Raw genomic sequence first — 26,648 nt, 5'->3', positions numbered from 1 at the left:
GGCTGGTGTCTGGTTATCAGAAGGTCATTGGTTCGCCTCCAGGTCCACCCATGTCTAATCGTCTCTAAGCAACCCCAAACTGCCATCAGCTGGATGAAGCTGTTGGCTGAATTTCCATTTTCCACCCACGCTCAGTAGTGTTTGTTGGGGCACCCGGCCAAGCTGGAGGAATCAAAGCCTATACTAGTCTTCACAGTGGTGGGCACAAACTTTACTGCTGTGCTCATTCTTAGATGTAAAAGATAAACAGATTATTCTGAGCAGGAACGTTAAGCCAGTTAAATCATAGTGATCCATGCTAAAGGCCCATGGCTGATAGCACCATAGGCCCTATATACTCTCATTGTTTTTATTCCTATCTTTTCAATGCAATACCAGAGAGGGAAGATGAATCTTTCTATCGTAGAGTGATTTATTTCCAATTCTTAGACGCTGAGATCGCAAAAACGTAGAGGCATTCGTTATTGTCAAGGCAAAATGTTTTTTAAATAGATAAGGCTGAAATGTTCTATGAAAGACAGCTCATGGGTTTACAATGCTATGAAACTCACACAGTACAGTACCAGTAGCCTACAATACTAAGTCACACTCACAACTGACATGTGCTGGTCACACTTAACACTTAAAAGATTAATCACTGAATTAAAATGCAATATTTCAAATTACAAAAATAACTCATCTACAAGCTTGCAGGGTTGTCGTGATGTGTTGTGAGTGATTGATTGATTGATTGAATTGAACATTTTATTCACAGTTTGTAGAATGGGTACAATTCAAAAGAAAGTACAGGTCAATACAAAAACTGCTACTGTGAGGATGCAGGAAAAGCACTAAGATTGTTTACATCATGGTAGTCCTCCATTTTTAATTCATCAGAACATTAAAAGATGTACAAACATCATATATGTTAAAGAACATAAAAAAGGGAAGAACATGTACAGTATGGGGGGGAGCTTGTGAGCTTTTAAGTAGGCCTTAAGTAGACACATGCCTTCTCTATTTGAGCGACCACATCAAACACGAGGTGGATGCTGGAAAATACTGCGGCATGGTCATGCTGGACCTCCAAAAGGCTTTTGACACCGTGAACCACTCCATACTGGTTAACAAGCTTAAAGCTATTGGTTTTGATAGCACATCAGTGAGCTGGATGCAATCCTACCTGGAGGGGAGAGAACAGATGGTGGAAGTGAACGGAACACTGTCCCCCCCCCTCCCAGTGAGCTGTGGCGTCCCACAAGGAAGCATACTAGGGCCTTTACTGTTCCTAATATATGTAAACGACATGACTTCAGCTTGTGACTGCAACTTGTTCCTGTTCGCAGACGACTCAGCACTGCTGGTCTCGGACAGGAACAAACTGCAGGTTGAAAAGACCCTCAGCTCTGAACTCGGTAGAATCTGCACCTGGCTCGCTGATAACAAACTATCCTTACACCTGGGAAAAACTGAATCCATTCTCTTCGGATCAAATAGTAATCTCAAAAAGGCAGATGGCTTCTTGGTTAGAGTTGGTGATGATATTATCACACGGAAGGATCAAATTACCTACCTAGGTTCCATCCTGGAGGCCAATCTTTCCGGTGATAAGATGGCCACCAACGTAATCAAAAAAGTCAATCAAAGAACAAGATTCCTCTACAGGATCTCCTCACTGGTCGACAAAAACACCTTGAAGACCTTAACAGGAGCCCTTGTACAAGGTTTCTTTGACTATGCATCCACCTCCTGGTACCACAGCACCTCAAAGGCCCTTAAAACAAGGCTCCAGACCTCCCAAAACAAACTGGTCAGGCTCCTACTTGGCCTCACCCCCCGAACCCACCTCACCCCTGCCCACTTTGACAGGCTGGGATGGCTTAGGGTCGACGACAGAGTACAGCATCTTGCAATGGGTCTGGTCCACAAGATTAGATACACCACCAAGATACCCATGTACCTGTCTAAATACTTCCTTAATGTAAACGAAGTCCACACCCACAACACCAGAGGGAGTGCAACAAACCATGTACAACCCAGATTCGGCACAAACAAGGGACTAAATTCTTTTCGCTCCTATGCGACCAAAATGTGGAACGCCCTACCAACAGTCATTAAGACATGTGAATCCCTTGGCTCCTTCAAAACTGCTCTCAAAGGGCACCTACGGATGGCTGCAATTCGAAACTGGCCTCTGTAAAAGCTGAATTTGTATCTGGATTGTACTATGTTTTTGTATGGACGTGGTGTTGGGTGCCTGCACATATGCACACATGGCATCAACGCATGGTGTTGTGTGCAGGCGCCCTACACTCTGTCTTTGTACTATGGATTGTACTATGTTTTTGTATGGACGTGGTGTTGGGTGCCTGCACATATGCACACATGGCATCAACGCATGGTGTTGTGTGCAGGCGCCCTACACTCTGTCTTTCGTTTTCTTTTCTTTTATCCCCCTGTTCCCCTCACTGTATATATACTTTTTTTCCCTTTTCGCTTCCTATATGATGAATTCCTGTTCTGTTCTTTAACTACATAGAAGTGTCTATTTGTTTGTCTCTAAATGTTTTGATGAATTGAACAATGTGGACCCTGTTGTAAACAAGTGTAAGGCTTAATTGGGTCGTCCACTCACAGTTAACAGTCTTTGTATTGAGTTTGTGCTTGAAATGTACTGTAATTCTGCAAACTGTTAATAAAGATTTCAATCAATCAATCAAAAGCCTACTGTATTGTATTGCATTGATAATTATACAGTATATGCCACCAGATGCCCGAACCAAAGAAAATGAAAATGAAAATGAAACCAAGAAAATGTGCTCATTCTAACTTCTGATACATGGAAAAAACATAATTCCCAAAATGTAGTTACAGTAGGTAACTAAATAGTATACACTGAATATCTTTATTGTCGATTGCTAAATGCTACCTTTTCAGAGATTACAGTGACTATACCCATGTAGCTAATGCTATTAAGTATATGTCATGTTTGTCATGATGCAAATTTACTCACTGGATAACTTTATTTAGCGTCACCTTAACGTTGTGGCCTAAAGGCCTATTCATAGTCCAGATTATGTATGAGCCTTTAGTCAAATGACTTAAGCCATGATGCCTATTATCTTAATTGAAAAGATCATGCTGTTCCCGCCCCAACTAGTATTATGGCCTATGTCAAGAGTGTGACAGAGGCCATTTTATGTAAGACCAAATGTGACAATATTCAGCCACAAAAAAGCCTATGAGCACAGTCACACTGCACTTTTATTCCAGGGCGGATATGATTCTGCCAATGCATATCAATGGGAATGGAGTGAATTTTTGGAGAAATCTGCAAATGATAGCAAACTGCTCCATTCCCATTGAAATGCATTGCATGGCAGAATCTGCCTTCATAGAATAAAAGTGCAGTGTGACCGTGCCCTAAAGGTGTTTGCACACTGGTGCGTTTTTTCGAAATTCGCTCTGATATTGGGGTTCGAAAACACAGCAGTCTGCAGGAATAATTGCATGGCAATGACATACAAAAGTAGCAAAAATAGCATGTATAAATTGCTAGGTTGAAAGTATTAGCAAGAGTGACTAATTAACAACACTGGATCCATAGTTTCACAGGTTATATATACTTTGGTCCTGAAAAGTAATAATTTGGGTATGTTAAGTATAGGCTAATGATGCAAATCAGCAAACGACATAAATAATAATAATTGGTATTGTATAGGGGAAACATGCCAGCTCTCACAGATGGGTGAGGATAATGGCAGTTTGGTGGGTGTTATCATACTATTTTAGACATACTAAATGAGAAAAAGAGGTTGCGCATCAGCAATGGTTTTCAGTGGAGTGCCAAAACCAAATCCAGTATACATCAAAAAATAGGAATTAAAAAAATTCCAAAAAGGTAGCACATCCAAAAATTAAACAAACGTTGGACAAAGTACTCACATTTCCATTTCTTTATTGGCACACACCAAAAAGGAAAACGCTTACATGTTTCGGCTATATGCAGCCTTCATCAGAGCATAGCCGAAACGCGTAAGCGTTCCTTTTTGGTGTGTGCCAATAAAGAAATGGAAATGTGAGTACTATTTTAGACATGTTATGTACAGGGGAAAAGAACAAAACAAATCAGAACAGAAAAAATAAAACAAAGGAGAAGCAAACAAGTAAGACATTTGATCAAACATAAACTTACTGTAGGTGACAAATAATAATGAATGGGGGAGTTTTATGGGTTGATATGGGGGTATAAGATCAGGGTGTCAAACAGTGAGATGAGAGAAATATAGGCTGGCATGATGATGCCATAATATCATTATACCTGACGAAGACCCACACGGGTTGCGGACTACCTTCCTTTATCATTATATGACAGACAGGCGATATATTTAGATACAACAATAAATAAACAGTTCATAATATATAAATGGAAGCTAGATTAACAAACAAATAATCAAATATTAAATAATATAATAATAATAATAATGATAATAATAATTGCTGGTTATAATGTATTATAATACAGTAGTAGTAGTAGTAGTAGTATAGCAGTATGTTTTTCATTTTGGTACATTATGCAATTTCTACTTTCTCTTAACCACTTACACACTTACATCTGTATTACGTAGTACTTAGTTGACTATAGGGTCGGCTCTGTACTTGGTCCACTCCTTTTCCCCCTCTACACCAAATCTCTTTGTGACGTGCTGTGAGATTATCAATAAAACATTATCAGTGGATGACGTATTCATACTGAAATGATTAATTGGTAAATGGACTGCATTTATATAGAAGTATTTCACCTATATTCACACACACACACACACACACACACACACACACACACACACACACACACACACACACACACACACACACACACACACACACACACACACACACACACATTCACACACCGATGGACGGTGGAGTAAACCGTTGGCAGAGCTTTGGCGGACCAAATCTGTTCATGTGGGAGCAGTTAGGCATTCAGTGTCTTGCTCAAGTACACTTTGAGTCAGAGCCAGGAGGAGCAGGGGATTGAAGACGGCCACTCTACCTCCTCAAGATGTCACGTTGCCCCTTTCATGTTTCATGGTGTAACTAAACTACTCAGTTGACATCAAAAGCGCTACTTTTGTACATTTTCAACACAGATAATCTTACTTCTAATAGAGCAATATTTATATTAATCGTCATACCTCTTACTTGCACGAGTAGGATATTCTAGGATTTTTTCCACCACTGGGTTTGTTCCACCAGCTTGCATAACGAATGTGACACAGGTTAAGTATAGGCTAATGATGATGCAAAACAGTAGATTGCAAATTGCAGGGGAACATAATTTCAGCTCCCACAGATCATTGATACAGGTATGCTTAAAGGGGAATACCACTCATTTTCAACATTTTACTATGTCATTAATATACCTTTGAGCTGTTGTGTGGAATGTATTAAAAAAAAGTCCCCAGTCCCCATTCTGTGTTTCCTAGAACTGGAGGTAAAATGTTGAAAATGAGTGGAATTCCCCTTTAACCACATGAACCTTAGAATCCCTATTCTGGGGAAACATTTGGTAAAAACAGCAGACCTAGCTCATGTGTCATGTTGGTGAAGAGTTTGTTGAAGGAATGAAGGCGCAGTCCTATAGAGTCCTGAGGGACCACGGGTAACTATACGTATAGCCTAATAGTGTTTATGTGTTAATTTATATTCCGTGCAACGGTGTCGTGTGCTTAAAATAGCAGATCTACATGCTCACAATGTGCTCAGCATGCATAGATTATCAACAAGCAGCAGATCTACATGCTCACAATGTGCTCAGAATGCATACAGTAGATTATCAAAATGCTTATAGTTAGTTTGACTTGGTTCCACAGTTAAATATTGTGAACATATAGCTGATCAGTCGGTTTCACAATTGTTGCCTATTTCTTATTGACAATGTGGCCAAATGTTTATCCAGTTTTATAGTACAGTTTGTTGATGCAGTAATTATTTGTTTTGCCATTATAATGTTCTCAACAGTCCCTAAATTGTCCCTTTACTGTCATCTGAAATCATGTGGGGGAGTGGACCCCCTTGGGGGTCCCGACCCACAGGTTGAAAACCACTGTTCTAGACTGTAATCAACGATGCTTCCTCATAGGAATGCATCACAGACAGGTGGCTGGTGGACCTGCCATGTGCATCGCCGTTTGACAATGTGTTTCATAATCGGCCATTTATGTCCCTGATGATTTTACGATCAGATAAAGCCTATAGATTAGTTTATAGAGATTATAGATTAGTTCAACATTTGAATCCATTTGGAGAAAAGAGCATTGATTACAATCTGTCTAAGCATACTGTATGAAGAGTATACATACTCAATACTCATTCACCCCGGTCTGAAATTAAGTACAAATTGCCTACTGTATGGATTTTTCAGTTTGTACAAATTACACTGGCTATTAGTGGTCCAGTTTCTATGGTAATAAAACGTACTCATCACAAAAATCCTCTGGCACCATATAATAATCTCAAAATTTGTTTTATGACTCTTTCACCCTACAGCAGCAATAGTCTGAAAATGATTTATTCCCTCTGTGATATGATTCTTGTACAGAGGTCCTGGTGGAAGCCTATTTAGATTCAGTCAAAGATTGTCTGAGGTCATATTTCTGTAAAATCATCCTGGCTGTGGAATACTTGTTGCATGGCTTCAATCTTTAGGAAAGAGCCGTTCATAACTCTAGAAGTTGGTTCCCAGTCTGAAGGTCGGAACCCCCAGCCCCAGGGGAGTCCCCAAAATGTTTTGGGGGGTCCCCAGATGATTAGCGTAGTTTTCTGAACAGTAAACAAACCAACATACAGTATAAGTGTATATGCCGGGTATCTGCACATTTCTAAAGTTACAATTTCATGACTTTGTTAATACTAGAACGTGGCTAACGCCATGCGGTCCATGTTTTAGTTTTTTCTCCGTGAATATCATGTGTCCTAGTGAGACAAACACACATGCCGTACATTTTGAACGAAGGCAGACAGTAATTTGCCTTTGGCACTGACCGTCTTTTGTCCGTGCTGAGTACCTTTCCCTTGTTCGATGCGAAAAAGAGCACTTTCGCTTTAAACACTGAGTGAGAGAACTGCAAAAGCTGGATGTAGGAAAGCCGTGCTGTGATTGGCCAGTAGTCACAGACCCCACAACGCTGGGATGAAGACGCAGAGGTGACGTATCACGGCGACAAAGAACAGGCGTGAACGGCACTTCCACATAAAGCAAAGCAAAGCAAAGTTATATGTTTACCCAGGGTAACTGGACTAAGCTCAAGAACTTGTTTACAGCCAGGCCCTGCTCATAGAACATTTCATGGTAGGGGTTCAATGCCTTGCTCAAGGGCACTTCAGCAGTGGTAATTTTAACGTGCCGGTCCGGGGATATGAACTAGTGACCTTCCGGTATCAAGACCGCTCCGCAAACCGTTCGGCCACCACTGCCCTAATCGATCCGCATACGTGATGACTTGGCCACCTAAACTGCCGCACAACGTTGTGCACTCCATGGGCACAAATATGTGGCCATTGAATTCTCCCAAATGTAATAATAGATTACATAAGAAAGAGACAACCATTGTGAAAATAGATGATCTACATCTACAAGCTCACAACGCCTGTGTTGTGAGCTTGAAACGTTTCGGAACCCTTGCTCTAGACAGGACTGACATGAACAACGCCGAAATTACACTGATGGTATAGATTTTTCTTCTCCAGAATTCCAAGTGTTTCCCTCTCAGAATCAGAATCAGAAGCCTTTATTGCCATACATGTAAAACATGTTGGGAATTTGTGAGTACAGTTACAGAATGCAGTTACCACAGCTGCCATGGACAGTACATGGATACATTACATCTTCCTTGCATCTCCAAGAATTTGCACATTATGTTGTACGTCAGACCGCTAGAGCAAAAAATGTCATGTCAATGACCCCTAAATTGATATGTATTTGGCACCCCATCTGGAAATATTTTGTGCCAAGGACCTCATTAGGAAATGTGTCCACATTTTTTCGGAAACAGACAAAAGTGTTTAAAAGTGTTCCTCATTTTGCTGTGGACCCCCTGGAACCTCCTCTCAAGGACCCGTTGTGGTCCCCAGGCCCCACTTTGAGGAACCACTGCACTAGAGAACCAACATGGGGCGGTGACTGCATGGCTCTGCGTGAGTTCCACTCACTGAGCAATAAGCAGCATTAGCACATTACGTACACATGATTACGTGGCTACTTCCTCAGTGAATGAGTCTCATCAGAAGTCACTGAAGAAGCCACTGAGTGTGTAATTGTTTCCCATTAGGGGGAAATGGCTGCCACCGATTCCCATCTCGCTGTGGCGGATGTTTGCTGACGAATGCTCAGTGTCCACTCACCGGAGCAGGCTCATCCTGCCGCGGACGGTGATGGAATTGCTCAGGACTTCTCAAAGGCACCGGAGCAGTTTTCTTGTTTTTTGGGAGGGGGGATGACTTGGGCCTCACCAGAGTGAACTGCCACCAGAGCAGAGCAGAGGGTGCTTGTTGATTAATTGACACAACTGTAAACATCGTAATCAGTTATTATACCGGTGTGTGTATATATATATATATATATATATATATATATATATATATATGCCAGGTCTACTTCATTGAAGTGCCATTAGTTCAAAACGATATACTGTGTGTGTGTGTGTGTGTGTGTGTGTGTGTGTGTGTGTGTGTGTGTGTGTGTGTGTGTGTGTGTGTGTGTGTGTGTGTGTGTGCGCGCGCGCGTGCGCGTGCGCGTGTGTGTGTGTGTGTGTGTGTGTGTGTGTGTGTGTGTGTGTGTGTGTGTGTGTGTGTGTGTGTGTGTGTGTGTGTGTGTGTGTGTGTGTGTGCGCGCGTGCGTGAGTGTGTGCGTGCCCGTCAGCATATATGCCTATGTTTATCTCTCCCCAGTGTTCACTAGCTGTGTGAGCTTGTGGATCAGCTATTTTCGGCTTACGACACCTTTGTATAAATGAACTCTTCCCTGACCTTGAGACACAGATACGGTTGAGTCAAGCATAAGTCTTGGAGGTGCAAACAACACAGGTCAGCATTGAGTAGTGGTAAGCGCCTGGACTACATTTGCTACTACGTCTAGTAGCGGCCATAGTGGACACTTTGGCAGGATTGGCTCTATAGGCTGCCTCTATGCCAATGGGAGACTTACCCATAAAACCCATACTCTGAACTCTAAATGGCCTACTAGTGCGCAAGCAGAGGTAGCGCGCAAGTACTGTCGACCGCTACAAACTGTCAAATCTCAGCTTCTCTGTGAAGGAACGTTTGAAATGTTGAATTATTAGGTTTAGCTATTTGCTACCTACCTACTTTATGCAAAAAAAGTTTCTATCTATAAAATAAACAGTTGTATCGATTTAGAATTATTCTGGATCCCTTTTCAAAGAAAAATAAATCATCGATATCCGATGAAAAGAAAAGGTATATAAACTATCACGTATACAGTATAATTATTTAATTATTTTAAATTGTCAATTGCTTTAAATTTACTTAAACTTGGACTATAGTGATATTAATACTAAATGCCTCTGTGTATATGTATATGTAATTTGTAAGTTGATTAGTGGTATACTGTGGTTACTTTGCACCACTTTTGATGCATATGCACCGTCCCAGCATATGACGTCAGGGTATAACTGGTATAACTAGCTCTCAATGATGACGTAATAAAGATGTGGATTAAAGGACCCAATGCCTTCGATGGTGACGTATATGTCGATAGTGTCGGGTGGATTAAAGGAAATGCCTCTATATGTAATTTGTAAGTTGATTAGCGGTTATACTGTGGTTACTTTGCGTCACTTTTGATGCGTATCAGTCACAAGTAGTCATTAGGTAATTTGCTGGGACAGTGCATACGCATCGAATATCGTCCTGGGCGAAACTAGTACTTGCGCGCTCTGCTTGCGCAAGTAACATGCCATAGGCTTTATTGGATAAATCCAGCAGACCTTGTATTGTACTGAACTTCCCTGTGCTTGTCCACACCTTCGCGCAGACGAAATGAAAGCCTGGGTATCGAGGCTAGTCCACACAAATAACGTATTCAATCAATCAACCAATCAAACTACTAGGGCAAGGGTTCCCAAACTGGGGGGGTCCCAAATCATTTTGGGGGTTCCCAGATGATTAGCTTAATGTTATTAACAAACCAACATACAGTATACGTGTATGACAGGGTACCAGTAAGGCGCCCTGAGGGAGAGAAGCGACCTCGCCCTAAAGGTGTGAGGTCGCGCTCACACATCCGCCTGCATGGGTGACGGCAGACTGCTGGGCGAGCTCTGGCGCTTTGGCATGGGGGGTCAAATCAACATATGGAATTAATTCTTTACTGGCCATATATGGAGCATGTCTTGGGTTTACAGGGTTTGATGAGGTCAGATCAACATATGGAATGTCAGAACATAAGTCAGCTCCATATATGGAGATCTAAGGGTGGCAGTGGGAGCAGTGTCTTGAGTGTACAGGGTTTGATGAGGGTCCAGGTAGGGCCGGCCTCAATTTTCGGGCCTGTATAAGAACTCTAGTCTTAGGGTGCAGCTGCATTAATAACTTTGGGGCGGGCTCGTCTAGAGTTTGAATGGATAGGTATCAGTCAAAAGGGAGACATCGAAGAGGAAGCGAGGAAGGACGGGTGGGTAAGGATCAACATATGGAATGTCAGAACAGGTCAACTCCATATATGGAGATCTAAGGGTTTGAGGTCAGATGTAGAGTTGCTGGCCGGCTCCATATATGCAGATCTATAGGTGATGATTGCAGGTTGCAGCCTGAATGGTTTGGGAATCCTTGTACAGGGGTTCTCAACCTGGGGGTCACGACCCCTCTGGGGGTCACCAAATTATTTTGGTGTGTTCCCAGATTATTTTCAATAATATATGCCCAGTTTTGAGTGTTTGTACATTCAAGACAAAAGGCTTAGCCAAACATTTCCGGGGGTCCCCAGCCAAAAACGTTGCTATAGGGTGTGATGATGTCACTGCAGGCTGCAGCTAAAATAATTAGACAGGACAGAATCATCAGAGCTCTCTCCTTCGCCCACGTATGCAGACTGCAGTGCAGTGGTGAATAATTGTTAGTGTGTGTGTGTGTGTGTGTCCTTGAATCAAGGTGTTGTAAATTGGATAGCTTACACTGCAAATTACGGGCAGGTCAGGAGTTCAGGAGAGGCCAGGCGTGTCAAGTGAGACTTTGGGATGAGGTGGAGAGAGAGCATTGCTCAAGTTATTAATGGGGTGTCTGAGCAGGACAGGCCAGACTCAGTAGCCTATTATGGTGATGGGCTAATAATGGATGTGGGCTGGCGCCACAGGCTCTTTCCTTTTACGCTGCTGCCATCTACAGGACAAACTGGTCAACAACATGGCCCAGATTTGGGCATTCATGTGGGCTAAATGATAATAAAATAAAAATGCAATTCATTAATATCATTTATCATTTATCATTTATCATTTATCATTTATCATTTATCATTTATCATTCATCATTCATCATTTATCATCATTTATCATCATTTATAATTGATCATAATTTATCATTAATCATCATTTATCATTTATCATTTACCATGTATCATAATTTATCATGTATCATAATTTATCATTTATCATTTATCATCATTTATCATTCATCATCATTTATCATTTATCATCATTTTTCATTCATCATTCATAATTTATCATTTATCCTTTTTCATTTATCACTTATCATAATTTATAATTTATCATAATTTATCATTTATCATAATTTGTCATTTGTCATAATTTATCATTCATCATCATTTATCATTTATCATCATTTTTCATGTTTCATTTTTTTTTCAAGTTATTTACCATTGGCAAACAGTTTAAGTGCTGTACAAATAAATGTATCAATATTCCTTGTATATGTTTATACTTATCCGATCAAATAGATTTGAATGTGAATTGGGCAACTGAATGACAATTAATAGACAAAACTATTCCAAGTCACACTACAAAATCCAACTACAAGAGGGTTCTGAGACCGAGACAACAGGCAGTTGGAATGTGATTCACAGCAAAAATGCTGTCAAGCGTTTACGGCTATTTGTATTTTGGGAATTGCAACATAAATAGCAGCGAGGAATCCTTCTGTTTCCGTATGCTTACCTGGCGCAAACTGCACCAGTTCACACCCAAAGAGGTGAGATGAGGCTGACAGACTGACCTATTCTCTTCATTTAATCTGTATGACCACTCCACATTGAGCACCAGCTGGCCTAATTATACAACTAAGAAAATAACATGATGATTAGAACAATACTGGAATATAGAGGAACAACGATTCTTGGCTTCGCACGCACGCACGCACGCACGCACACACCTTTATTTGCATTCATATTTTACAAGAAATTCTTGAACCCAAACAATAGTGAAAAAACTCTACAACAAGTGCTTCAGGATACAGATCACGGGAACAGAAAGCATGGCCTTCTCCATATATGGCGACTGCCAATTATTGCAGACACTGAACAGAATTTTGCCGATGCCTTAGCTCTCGGCTTGGGCATGCCTGCAATCTGCAGGCCCCTCACGACTGATTTATGGACATATACAGAGGCTTCCAAATATGAACACAAGTAGTTTACATTTGTAGCCAAGCTGTATAATAGCATCCTTAAGACGCTGGTACTTAAGCACCTTGGTAAGGAATGCCTCTTCCAGACTGTGGTCAAATGTACATGCCACTTCCAAAATGGTCACTTCTCTACTGTCCTCATCAACAACAACAATATCTGGTGTATTAGCTGTGACATCTGAGAAGGAATCATTTTCATTATTGTGCATGAACATGGCAGTTGAAACACGTGAGTGCTTATACATTTTGGCAGATGATGAAACATGTGAATTTACGTATGTCCTTAGCTAATAGGTCAACAATTCTGTCGTGCCTAGCAATGTACATTCCCTTAGCAGCCATTAAGAATATGTGACAGTATTTCTGTAACTGGAGTGTGGTCATGGTGCAGACAATGAGGAGGAAACGTACCACAGAGAGAGATTGAGTCTGGTTGGAAGGACCTGTAATCTGGCTTTGACTGTAAAGGTGACAATATCCTCATCAACTGCATAAACCTTGAATATTGTATACGAGATACGGTGTGGTCTGCATCGGGAAGGCAAGCTAGCTTCCCCTGTAGTTTTAAACCAGTCCAGTGTTGTTGTTGTTTTTGCTGTTGTAACATTACAAGGTACCTCCGTGCATTGACTGGTGATATACTGTATGGTGTTCCGTATCAATTACAGTACTCCTTACTGAGATCGAACAGTTGGTAATAATGTCCTCAGAAACTGCTACAAATTCAGAGTCAGGTCAAACCCAGCACAGAGATACTCCAGTTCTCACACAGAGGTCATTGAGGTCAGGCCAATCTGACGACACCCCAAACACAGTAGCATATGAGTCCACACACACACACACACACACACACACACACACACACACACACGCACGCACACGCCTATTGGCTACCATTAACTAAACATTTGTAACTGTTCATTTTCTTCTTTGCAGATCTAAGCTCACAATATATCACAGTGCAACAAGTGATCTTGTAGATTGGTTATTTTCAAATAGCCAATTCATAGGGTTCAAGTTAACAAGATTTTGGTTCACACATTTCACTGGGGACCCCTGCCCCTGGAACCCCTTCAAGGACCCCACTTAGAGAAACACTGCGCTATAGCTAAGCAGCCCCTGGTGTAGAGGCGACAAGATGATGATGAATGTTGTTTATTCTGTGCAAGATCTTAGCCAAGCCAACTATAAGTACATGTAGACCACGCAATGACCAAAGTGCCACCATCATTACACTCTGTTTGTTCTTCACAGACACATCAACGACATTACACTCTGTTCTTCACTGAGACACAACAATGACTCACCTAATGGTGGACAATGAGCCACTAGACTAGTGGAAGACTATTAAATAATGTGTGGGTGGCCTGGCCTGCCCCTCATTGAGCTTTCAGGTAGACTTACTCTGGTCAGACATTGCCCTCTTGTGGTTGGAAGCATCAACGACTCCTATGTGAGACAAACAAATATTTCTTTCAGTTTCAACTACTATAGTACAGCATGTCTGTCAAGGGTAAACATAAATAACATTTTTCATAAACATTTTGAAACCAACATGGATATCTGATTTTGTTTTGTTTTACACTACATGAACATTTCCTGTTGCCATTTTGATTGATTGATTGATTGATTGATTGATTGATTGACAGTTTGCATATAGGCCTACTTTGCAATCAAGCACAGGGAAGTAGGCTACAGGGATCATCATCAACATGTCCATACATGGACAAAATCTGTGATTTGTCTGTCCATGTGGCACTCTTTTTTTAAACGAAAAATATACTTTTTCATTATAATGTAAAAACATGTTTTAGATATTATTCACAATCTAATCTTAACAATGATTTTAAATACTTTTGGTGGCTCATAAAGTGCAGCTCTTTATGACTGTTAGGGCATTCCACATTGTTGTGGCATAGCAAGAACAAATATAATATTGTTTGACGGATACAAACGTGTCAAAAAGGTGTATCTTGGACTTGTAGACCAGGCCCATTGCAATTGCAAGTTGCTGTACTCTGTCCTCTATACCTTAGAAAAATGAGGGGTTTGAGTTGTGCTATGGTTTTGTTGAACCGGTCCTGAACTTTATGCACGGCCACAATAATGGACAAACAATGGAATTATCACTTTTATTTACACAACAGCAGCTGATGCTGAGCAGCACAACTGTGGGTTTATTTATATATGGCTATGGACCAGATCGAGGACGTCACGTGACACTCAATGATGAAAGTGAAACCACTCTCCAACTCTGAACATGAACAATTTTAGTTGCTATGCAACCACAGATGCGTTGCTCTCCCCCGGAAGTGCGTGGCTGGAGAAAGAAAAACATGGCGAATAATACACCAGCGCGTAGTCCAGTGTCATTTAAATGTTCAGTGCAGTCTTTGATAGATATCTACCTGTCCGTGTTCTTAGGTATTATAGCGGTTGTTGATGTTCACGCCGATAATGTGTTCAGTGCGAGCCACACGGCCACCCTGCCCATTGCTGCAGCCAGGGACCTACGGTGAGAGTGCTAGCTGTGGGCTAGCTAACATTAGCTGTTGTGATTGCTTTTGATGTAAACAATCGGATGATTTGCAGTATACTTAAAATGCGATCGCCGTTTTGATTAAAATGATAAATGAGGGGCATTATAGCTTTGGATTAATGATGATTGTATTTGATCAAGTCTGATTTTTGCTTTCATAGATACGAAAGCAAAAGTCAGACTTGATTTGATTGATTGATTGAAATATGTATTAACAGTTTGCAGAATTACAGTACATTTCAAGCACAAACTCAATACAAAGACTGTTAACGAGTGGACGACCCAATTAAGCATTACACTTGTTTACAACAGGGTCCACCTTGTTCAATTCATCAAAACATTTAGAGACGTACAATTCATTGATTGAATATTTTATTAAAATAAAATACATGATGTACGAACTTTTAGAACGCTGGCCTAGTGGTCCAGGCGCATGCAACATAGGCTATAGGCTCTGGCTAGCCGCAATTTGCAACTCTAGATTTTCTTTATAATGTGATGAATCTAGAGTTGCAATACCCTCCATTGACTCCCCATTTTTTTTATCCAATTTGCGTTTGCGATCTGCTTGTTTTAAACAACGTTAAACTCACCAACAGTAGTCCAAGCTTGAATTATCCTCTTTTAAATCTGCCGAGCTTGTTTTTCATAAAAAATCCCCGGTTGACATGTAATTCTTTGTTGGAGTGCTGGAGTTTGGAAGCGCTCGTCGTAAGTCACTGAACGGTCCTGCATGTCATCTCTGCATATAATCAGGAGGCAGCAGCGCGACCCCTTAATTAAAACGAGCGCTTTCAAACTCCAACACTTATAAAAAGAATGACTTGCACAGAATTTCTTGACAGAAACTAGCTTATAAATTATAACATGTCTATGGGGGATTTTTATGAAAAACAAGCTCGGCAGATTGAAAGAGGATAATTCAAGCTTGGACTGCAGCTGCAATGTTGGTGAGTTGTCGTTAAGACAAGCAGATCGCAAACGCAAATTGGATGAGTGGGGAGTCAATGGAGGGTATTGCAACACTAGATTCATCACATTATAAAAAAATCTAGAGTTGCAAATTGCGTCCCGTTCATAACGACCTTTGCTGCATGTCTCCCCCCTTCTCTCTCTCCATCTTTCCTGTCCATTTACACTGTCTGTAACTATCAATAAAGGCACAAAAGACAAAAACAAAGGTGACCTGCCAATTAAAACAAATGAAGTTTATGAGCTTGTTTTATTAATGTTACAGGCAGGCCATACCTTCCTAATTGGATACAGCATGTTGTGCATCTGCTATAAAGATAAAACTGTCAGTAAGCAGGCACCACAGACCGCATTTTGAAATACAAACAAGCCCCCGTTCATTTTACAATAGTTTGGACCAGTTCTCTCTCTCTCCAGCCACAGTTATCATCTCCTGACACAGGTTCATAACAAGTTCCACAAAGATTACTTTTATTTGCTGAACTGAACTTAATTGAACTGAACGATCTAAGCCTAAGGCTAACGATGTTCACGTAGTTAAACAATAGAGATTATGCACATGCATCACTTGTGTTGATATGCCTAACTTTCAGGTACCTGCTGTATGACGTTAACCCTCCGGAGGGCTTCAACTTGCGACGGGATGTGTACATCCGCATGGCGTCTCTGGTGAAGAGCCTGAGGAAGGGGGGAGATGACTGGGTCTTGGTGCTACCTCCCTGGGGCCGCCTATACCACTGGCAGAGCCCGGATATCCACCAGGTCCGCATCCCTTGGGGAGAGTTCTTCAGCCTCACAAGCCTGCAAGCCAACGTACCCGTCATCGAGTATGAAGAATTCATTGCCGGTGAGTAAAATGATACATTTTTAATTATATATATTTACTTTGTCCAAAGTGATTTACATTCAACCACACTCACCGGGAGCAGTTCGGAAGTTGCTCAAGGACACTTCCGCACAAATCCAGGAGGAGCCGAGTATCGAACCAGGAACCATTGTTTTTGCTGCCACCCCTTCTTTTATGTAATGTACTTGACCATGTCCCATCAGTCATCTCATGCCCCTATTCTCCATCTGTCTCAACAGTCATCTAAGTAGATAGAATAGATAGATAATAGAATACAATAACTGTTTGTTGTTGTAGCCGTCATGAACTGTCTTACAATTCACCTACCATGTTGTTCCCACTTCAGACATTTTCTCAGTGAGCAAAGATTGACATGATAAGAAGTGTATAAAGTAGGGCTTTCACTTCTAGTGATTTTGACTAGTTGCCTAGTTTACTAGTCGACTAGTTGTTTAACTACCTATTATGTAAAGAATATATATATATTTATTATTTAATGATATTTGTACATTTAAAAACTGTGTACATTGGTGACTTAAGGCCTACAAAAAAGAAAGGAAAAAGAACCTAGTATAAAGCACAGAAAATTAACAGGATTGATTACCTGTATTGATAGTCTATAATAGTGTAGAGAGACTGGAAAAAGGGAGAGAAAATCTGGTAGCGACATGCAGGAAAGGTATTCTGGTATTTAAATTCTGGTATTTAAAATCTGATCCATGCTCAGCCCTGCATAAATCAAAGTAACTGAATTGGTTTAAAGATTGGGACTGAGGGGAGTTAAGAATTCAGAATCTCAACAAATGACACTGGTGTCTAGTCTATACGGCAAGAAAGAGACACTGGTGTCTACATATTGGCAAGAAAGAGACAGGGGAGAAAGTGGTACAGTCAGCTAGGGCATTAAGGCCACTGTGACCTCAGGGCCTGCCATTTCTTTGAAGGGAACATGGCCAAACTGAGCGGCAACGATGGCCATGTCCTTCATTGGCCTCCCGGAAATGTCCTACCCTGGACTTAGCCACTTGGCTATCAGGATGTTTTCAATGTAACCCCTTAAACCCTATTTCATATGACAGTGTCCTGGAAGAATAGCACAAACAGCTACAAACGTACAATGTGCTACTTTGCGTTATTTATTTTTGTGAACATTTTGCTAAATATTCTATTATAATAGCATACCCAAAATATGGATCCCAGGTTTAAAGTTGACAAATTACCTCCAGTAAGTCTACACTAGAAACGGTATTCGAAAAAGAAATCGTGTGTAGACAGTACTGTGTTTACTCACTAGTACTCATACTACTCAGTGAATGTGTTTGTTTCCTTTCTCTGTTTGGCCCAGAGTCTGGCGGTCCGTTCATTGACCAGGTCCTAGTGCTGCAGAACTACGCTGAGGGGTGGACGGATGGGAAATGGGAGGAGAAAGTGGACGAGAGGCCCTGCATTGACAGACTGATGTACTCTAAAGATAAACAAGGCTATTACAGGTAAGAATGAACCTTCAACACCACGGGTGCATGTGTAAATAATCTGATGATCTGGTGACTGGTCAATTAAGTGGGTCCTGAATTTATGTTTGAAATTATTTAATGAAGTAGAATTAGATGAGATTGCTGTATAGGTGTTCCATAGCTGTATCTGATGGAGAACTGACACAGACCAGTACGGAACTTTGGGAGATGTAAATGATTTGCCTGTCTCGTATTGAAGTGGTGCACATCACTGTTGAACTGGAAAAAGTCTTTACATGGCAAAGGAAATGAAACTGGCTGGAACAATACTTTGAAAATAAAGTTGCAGGTTTCGTATGTATTGAAATTTAAGATTGGTAAAATATTGAGGGGCAGAATGAGCAGACCGATCACTATGTGGCAAATGGCAATCCTGAAGAATCTTTTTTGCAACATATGGAGTTTGTGAAGATGTGTATTATAAGTAGCTCCACAAATGATATTGCAATAAATAAGATATGGATAAATTAAGCTATAATAATGAGTTGGGAGACAATTTTGATTAACCAGACTACGGCAATAATGCCAAAAGATTTAGATATTTTCTTACAGACATGGCTAATGTGGTTTGTCCAGCTTAGTCTTTCATGGATAACACCAAGGAAGGTTGTTGATGTAACCTGAGTGATTGGATCATCTCCTATATCTACAGACAGGTGTTAGAATTATAATACTTTTAAGTTAACTGTAAGGTTAAAGTACATATCCTGATCACTTATTTCATTCCTTACAGTAGTGCTGGAGGCTAAGTAAAGAACAATATCATTAGATAAAATGTTTCTAAGATGTTTAGGGCCAAGCACAATAATTTGAGTTTTGTCTGACTTTAGTAGCAGAGCATTGAAGGTAATCTATGTCTTGGAGCTGATCGGTTTAATCCAATGTATTTGGATATAAACTGCATAAAAAAAGAAAAGTTATGGACTGTTTCCTAATAATATGATTAAGCTATATAAATTAAGCTATTTCTGTACAAGGTAAATAGTATTAAGCAAATAACCCAGTGGAGCATTGTCTGCAACCTTTGCACACATGGATGGTTCATCTTTAACATGTGCAATTTGAAACCGATCTGATAAATGGACCTTGAACCGGCTTAATTAGAAATATCACAATTATTTCATACTTAATGTAATCTGAATCCCCACCGCCCCCCCTTTTTCCCCTCACTGTATATGTTTCTTTTCCCTTTTTGCTTCCTTTATGATGAATTCCTGTTCTGTTCTTTAACTATATAGAAGTGTCTATTTGTACGTCTCTAAATGTTTTGATGAATTGAACATGGTGGACCCTCTTGTAAACAAGTGTAATGCTTAATTGGGTCGTCCACTCACAGTTAACAGTCTTTGTATTGAGTTTGTGCTTGAAATGTACTGTAATTCTGCAAACGGTTTATAAATATTTCAATCAATCAATAAAAAACCCATCCATCTCATCTCTGTGTCCCTAAGGGGCTGGTTCTGGGGCTACGAGGAAACGCGAGCTCGGAATGTCACCTGTACGTCAGCTCAAGGCCACGCCTCCATCATGGCCCCAATCCTTCAGAACAACATCACATCGACGTGAGTGATCGGAACCTTTAGATACCTTTATTATCCCACGTGGAAAAATCTGTCAAACTCCTTGATGATGTCTGACTGCGGGAATGTTTTGTGGGCCCTTGAGATGTCTTCGCACCAGTCACACATGCAAAGTTTTGAAAATGAATAGTTCTGGTGCTTGATTCTGATTGGAGTCCCATTGTAAGATGTAAACACACACCTGGACTGTGTGTGTATCAGTATCACTCCACAAATTACAATGTGTTTACAGTATCCACTGCACTTTTCTATGGATGTATTACATTTTGCATTTTAGTTTTAGTTCACTCAACCTCCTGTATATAATGTGCAATGTTTTACAACAAATGCATTTTTCTTGATTCTTTATCTTCTTCATTCATACTTGACTTGACTGACTTTGAATGACTTTAAAACAGGTTTGATGTTTCATGTCATGTGGAGTTTGCCTTGCAACTGCATTATTTGTGCTGTTTAAATGGTTGTAACTTGTAAAGGAACTTGCATGTGGCCATCTAGCAACCTACCTCCGAGTAGCCAAGAGGGAGTCTGGCTTTCAAACTTGTTCACTGTTGCACTTCTTATAGAATGTGTTCACTGAACTTACCGAAGGTGACAAAAATGTAATAATAATACATGGTTCTTGGTTGCAGGTCAGTGATGCTGGACAGAGCAGAGACCGTCCTCCATGACCACTATGCTGGGAAGGACTACTGGGATGTACGTCTAAACTCACTTCTAATAGTTATTTGGGTCTTCAACAGGGGGTTAGGATCTCCTAATAAGTGGGTCCTCAATATTCATTCAATAGCTGATCTACCTGGGCCAGTTTGAGACACAGTACCTTTGATTATGGTTTTCTTATTTTGTGTTCCAGACTCGCCGCAGCATGGTCTTTGCCAAACACCTGCGGCTCATAGGAGATGACTTCAGAGCCAAGTACCTGAACTCTACAGACAGCAGTGACCACACTGTGTACAGCGAGGACTGGACCCGTATGAAGGTGAGAGTGTTCTCCTGTCTATTCCAACTGTACATTCTTTGCATGGATTAAAAGACTAGCTTTTGTCAAGGCAAAAGCTAATAAACAATAAAACAATGGCTTTCTCTAAAAAAGGAAGATTTATACTTTAGTGCACTGAAAATAGCCGTTCTAAAATGGTTAGTCCCAATACTTGTTTCTGATTGGTTGGTTTTTGATTAGACTGCGTAGTAAATCACACGGTAATCTACACCTTAACTCGTTTACCACCGATATTGCCTTTTGACAGGAGACGGCATAGCTTACATCATAAAAATATGTAAACCAGCAGCCCTTATTAATTTGTAAAGAAACACCACGGGCTTGTGCCATTAATATGCATATACTGTACTAATATAGATTTAAAGATTCACATGCTGCGACCTAGTGTGAGATATGTGTTATGTAGGAGCCAAGCTTTTTAATGTTGGTGATCCAACATATCTGTAGCTGAACTAGGGAAGGGAAGCGCTTGATTTCCATACCAACCCTGGCCGAAGCCGTGTGGGCTACGAAGCACCGTCCGCGCTCATAGGACTGTGAATGAGTGACTCCGGGCGCGCACAGCAAGCGCCTCCTATTCCCCCGTGAACAGCTGATCAGTGATCACATTCGCAATGTCTCGGTCAATTAGCTAAGTGGCTATGCATCGTTTTTGAGGTGATGTTCACATACAATCTGGTTCAATCTGGATTAAAACAAATTACCTTGTATTTTATAATGTCTTAAAGGGTTGGAGGCACTCTGCACCACGCCTCTCAGCCATTATAAAATACAAGGTAACCTCACACCCCTTGTGGCATATTGCTTTCATCTACAAGCTCATAATGCAATGCGTTGCTCTGTTTGTGTGACAGGGTGTGCAACCAAGTATAAATCAGGCATAAACCCTAACCATTTTTCTGTAATGTCAAGCTCCACAATAATAGATATAAAAAGGAGCACTTTGCCTATTTTCAGCCTTATCTTCAATGTTTGAATTGGTCAAACTAGCAGTAGAATTCATGTTCAGAAGAATCTTATGGTCTGGGAAATTTCATAAAAGCAAAGCCTCAATCTGAGATCTCTTCAACTGGCTGGCTGTATGTAGAACAACAGGTGCACAGGTTTAGGTTTAATACAAAATAATAATACAAGATCCACATGAACACTAGCTTCCTCATTCTGGGCATGTTATAATAATCTGCTAATCTGCTTTCACTAGCCTATTTTAAATCGGTTTTAAAATAATAATGAAAAGGTTTGACATACAAGGTTTCCACCTGACAATGACGATGTATAGCAACATGATTTAAAAAAAAAAAGAATACAAATTTAAATCAAAAATGCAAATATTCTTTCAGAAAACTTAGGTTAGAATGTGTTTTTAGAATCCGACTCAGTTCTAAATGGGTTACTGAAAATTATTTTCCACAGTAATCAAGAGGTGGTGACACTGTGTGTGTGTGGTATTGTTGTGCTCATATCCAGGCCAAGCTGGGCTCCGCTGAAGGCGGACCTTATCTGGGGGTTCACCTCCGTAGGAAGGATTTCATCTGGGGTCACAGAGAGGATGTGCCGAGCCTTAAAGGGGCAGTCAAAAAGATCCGCAGCCTGATGAAAAAGCACAAAATCGACAGGGTTTTTGTTGCCACGGATGCAGATGAGGAAGGTAATGACAGTTGGTTTGGCTAATGCCGACTCTGGTACAGCGTCGGCAAGCTGTATCACTAGGTCTGCGTAGCGTCTATTCATTTTTCAATATTTGCTGAGCAGGTATTTTGATTGGTTCTCATTCTCATATTCTCACGTGCCATGCAATTGCCTACTTTACTTATTTTAAATACCCTATTTGACATGAATGACTATTTGACATTCAATGTTCTTTTTCCACTTGAATAATCAGGTGTTGTCTTATAATCAGAGTTGTTTTATATTCAGCACAATACGGGTCTTAAATAGCTTTATATGCTGTCTCTCCAGCACTTTAGAAAACAGGAAAAGAAATCTGGTTGAGATACCAATTTTATCCAATTCATACAGAATACAGGATAAACTAGACAAATGTGGTCATCGGAACGCAGATCTTTGCCACGCCTGGTTGCCTAACCAGGCATAATTGTGCCTAATTTGGCTGCGTAGTTTAGAGGCACCTCAATGTGTGTTACACATTTTGGGTAGATCGGGTGCTCTCTGAATACTAGAAAATATAATATACATAATGAGCAATTTCAAGATATCTATCTGGGTAATCACAAAGTTTAATAATTTAATAATACAAAATAATTATCAACAGATTAGCAGCCATTATTAAAGTGATCATTAGTTGTAGCTCTTCTAATGTCAGGATGACATCAGTCAGTAACACTTTATAATTTATCACCACACCCGTGTTCTGCACGACAACAGCTCTATTATTTGCTGACACTCTTGTCATGTCTCGGAATGTTGTTGTTGTAGCTCCATGACATTATTCATAACGGGAATGACATCGCTATTATTTTCTGACATTCCTGTCAGAACTCCTGGAATGTGGTCCCTCTTTCATAGCGTAGATAGAATTGACTCATGCACGTTGCTGGTGGGAGATTTATCGCAGCCAGCAACGTGCATTTGCACAATTTACCTGCTGTAATTCTTTCATGTTTGACTCCATGAAACCCAGTAACGACGGTATTTTGACAACAGCCCTCTGCATGTGTTGCAGAGCTGGAATCTCTGAAGAGGATGTTGCCAGAGATGGTGCGCTTTGAACCCACCGGGGAAGACCTGGAGCTGCTCAAAGATGGAGGAGTGGCCATCATTGACCAATGGATCTGCGCACATGCCAGGTACATTCCTCCCCTTTCTTTTCTACACGTATGCCTTGTTACATAATGTACACATTCAAGTTTATTTACAGGGAGGTAAGGTGTTGGTCAGGACCAGTGTTCTGCGACATGCATGCATTGCATGCATAGACTCAAATGTCCTTTGTTGTACAACAAAGGAGAAGACTCCTTTGGAAAAAAAACATTGCACTAAATATATCCTTTTATATATTGCCTTTATTGCCATGACAAAACATCTTTTGTTGCACACAAAGCCGTGTACATTTTGACAGAAATGTATGATTTAGTCTTAGTCTTTTGAACACACCCTTCAGTTTTAGTCTTATTTCAGTCATCTGAAATTGTTTTGTTGTATTCTAGTCTTTGTCAACTAAATATCAAAATATTATTATTTTAGTCTTAGTCAACTAAATTAACCCAATATATGCCGAACCCGCAATTTAATTAATAATATTAATTTAATTAATTTCCTCGTGTGCCAAAATGACTAATCTTGTGTTTATTTAATTTAATCCAGAATTTATAGGATTTTATTTACCGTTCCTTAGCTATTTTTAGCATCCGTGGCTAGCCTCCAGTGGCACCCATGTTGTGACGTCAGCGAATATCCAAAATTGTCCTCATACACACACATGCGGTCTAAAGCATTTTTAGGGCTCAGATTGACTATGTTTACAGCTTAATATAACTTTAATCCAACCTTTAATGGAATTAGGTGCAAGTAGACTACGGGAGGGGGGGGGGGCATATAGGCTCTAATATTTGCTACACTATATTTATTTTCTATCTATCTTTGAAAAAATAGAGATAGGCCTAGATATTTGCAGAAAGGTCATGGGGGTTTTCTTTTCAGGGAGATATTATTTTTGTATCGGCTGTCCTTTTTGAACGGTGCCTAACCGCTCCATTATGCAGCAATATGTATGTACAGTATCTCGGTCTGTATGTCTGAGCACGGACAGCTGCAACACCTAAAGTGGCCAGTAGAGTACAGCACAGAGTAAAGTGGCACAGAGTACACTACGGTAGAGCCCTGGGCCGTTCCTGGGGCTCTGATCTTATTGATAGTACACAGTTGAGTAAGACAGGGAGAGCCACGTAGCAAAAAAAAAAAAAACCTGCGACTCGCATTAGAGTGTATATTTGGTATGCGCCTTAACCGCTAGGCCAGTGGCGCCCTCTGAGTGCTAGGCCTGACGTCGAAATAAAATAAAAAGTCTACTGAAAGAATATATGTTCAAAAATGTGTGCCGCATTTTCACAATTTTTTTTTTAAATAGCAGAGCTACAAGCTCGTAGCGCGCTATGAGCTTGTAGATCTGCTATTTTTCAATAGTTAAACACCAAAAGGCGTTCCCGTACAGAATGGGTTAAAAGAAATTAGATCCTTATATTTGTCACACAAAAAAAGCTTTCAATTTTAATTGAATTGTTTTCCAAGTAACTTGGAAGTTGATGAACTAGTTGGACGTTACTGACTTCATACCGTAGAGGCTTAGAAGACATCACATGTTTTTATGTGTTCCCGGTATTGATGTCATCTTGATAGTCACTGTCACTGATGTCACTATACTGTAACTTTCCAGGTTCTTCATTGGGACATCAGTATCCACCTTCTCTTTTCGAATCCACGAAGAGAGGGAGATCCTGGGTTTCGACCCCAAAACCACGTACAATCGCTTCTGTGGGGACAATGAGAAAGAGTGCGAACAACCCACACACTGGAAAATAGTCCACTGATTTCACAGAATTTAAAATCTTCTACACAGAACACAAGTGCCAAAAGCAGTATTGAAGAGACACATTCTTCTCACGTGAATCAGTCAGAAAATATGTGATACCAGTTTTTTTGTAATGTATTTTGTTACTTTTTATCTTTTTCAGATTTGTGCAATCAGGCCTGTGTAGACCACTGTAACTCTAAAGCTCATGTAGTCAAATGGCAATTACCGGGATGTTAAACAGTTTTAAAGTTCTACACTTTAATCCACTGGGTCGTTTTAAAGTGAGGGAATTAGAATTTTACCCTGTAATTGTGTCTTTTAAGATGTTCCTATATGCCCGTTAAGGTAAGGAAAAGTGTCTCGCTCACTAGTATTGATAATGAATGAGATATCAGCTTTTGTACTATTTTTTTGAAAGGGAAATCTCAACTTTGTCTCACATTTGTCAAGAGATTAGTATTTTCTAACTGCTGTCAACTATTCAAATATGTGGACATGACTTCTTACTTGCCTCATAGTTGTTGAATATTTTCTTTTTGTGGACAACCAATATGAACATATGATACATGGCTTATGTATGCTGTGTAAAAAAAGTTATTTGTCATATCATTGAAGTGCTGCTACAGTACAATTTCCTCAGTGTTTGTTGAAAGCACACATATTGTTGGACATTGCATTCATTCATACTGTTGACGTTTTTGCCCTTTCTGTCCCTGAAAGGAAAGGTGCAGAGACAAAGGAGCCATCATGGCCTGTCAACAAAAGGCAGGCATTAAAATGACGTTTCTCAGTACACGCCCAGCTTGTTTTCATTCCAGGTGACACACCTTTCCGTCCTGTGTTGGACACTGACTTATGACATGGGTTGAATGTACAGTATGACTTCATTGGCCACTAATATCGTTTTCACATTGCCAGGTCAGGTGGAGATGAGATTTGAAAACAAAAATCACTAAATGCTCACATTTTAAACATCAACATTATTAGCAGAGCTTGAATCATTATAGCATTTGGGCATTC

The 26,648-nt window shown here is 40.4% G+C and overlaps 1 protein-coding gene across 1 annotated transcript; it reads left to right on the top strand.

The window, feature by feature from the left end:
• The first annotated feature begins 14,976 nt into the window (after positions 1 to 14,976).
• pofut2 (protein O-fucosyltransferase 2) lies at positions 14,977 to 26,421 on the top strand. The gene is made up of 9 exons (XM_080785509.1): positions 14,977 to 15,157; positions 16,747 to 17,000; positions 18,346 to 18,490; positions 19,966 to 20,076; positions 20,727 to 20,793; positions 20,951 to 21,076; positions 22,565 to 22,745; positions 23,781 to 23,904; positions 25,491 to 26,421. Exons 1-9 carry the CDS (start codon positions 14,979 to 14,981, stop codon positions 25,642 to 25,644), a joined length of 1,341 nt encoding a protein of 446 aa, XP_080641635.1. The 5' UTR covers positions 14,977 to 14,978; the 3' UTR covers positions 25,645 to 26,421.
• The last annotated feature ends 227 nt before the right edge of the window (positions 26,422 to 26,648 follow it).

Source organism: Protomyctophum bolini (assembly GCF_963924005.1).
Source record: "Protomyctophum bolini genome assembly, chromosome: 16".
Classification (NCBI taxonomy): Eukaryota; Metazoa; Chordata; class Actinopteri; order Myctophiformes; family Myctophidae; genus Protomyctophum; species Protomyctophum bolini.
Note: the sequence above shows the minus strand (reverse complement) of the source record. Positions and strands in the feature narration are given on the sequence as shown.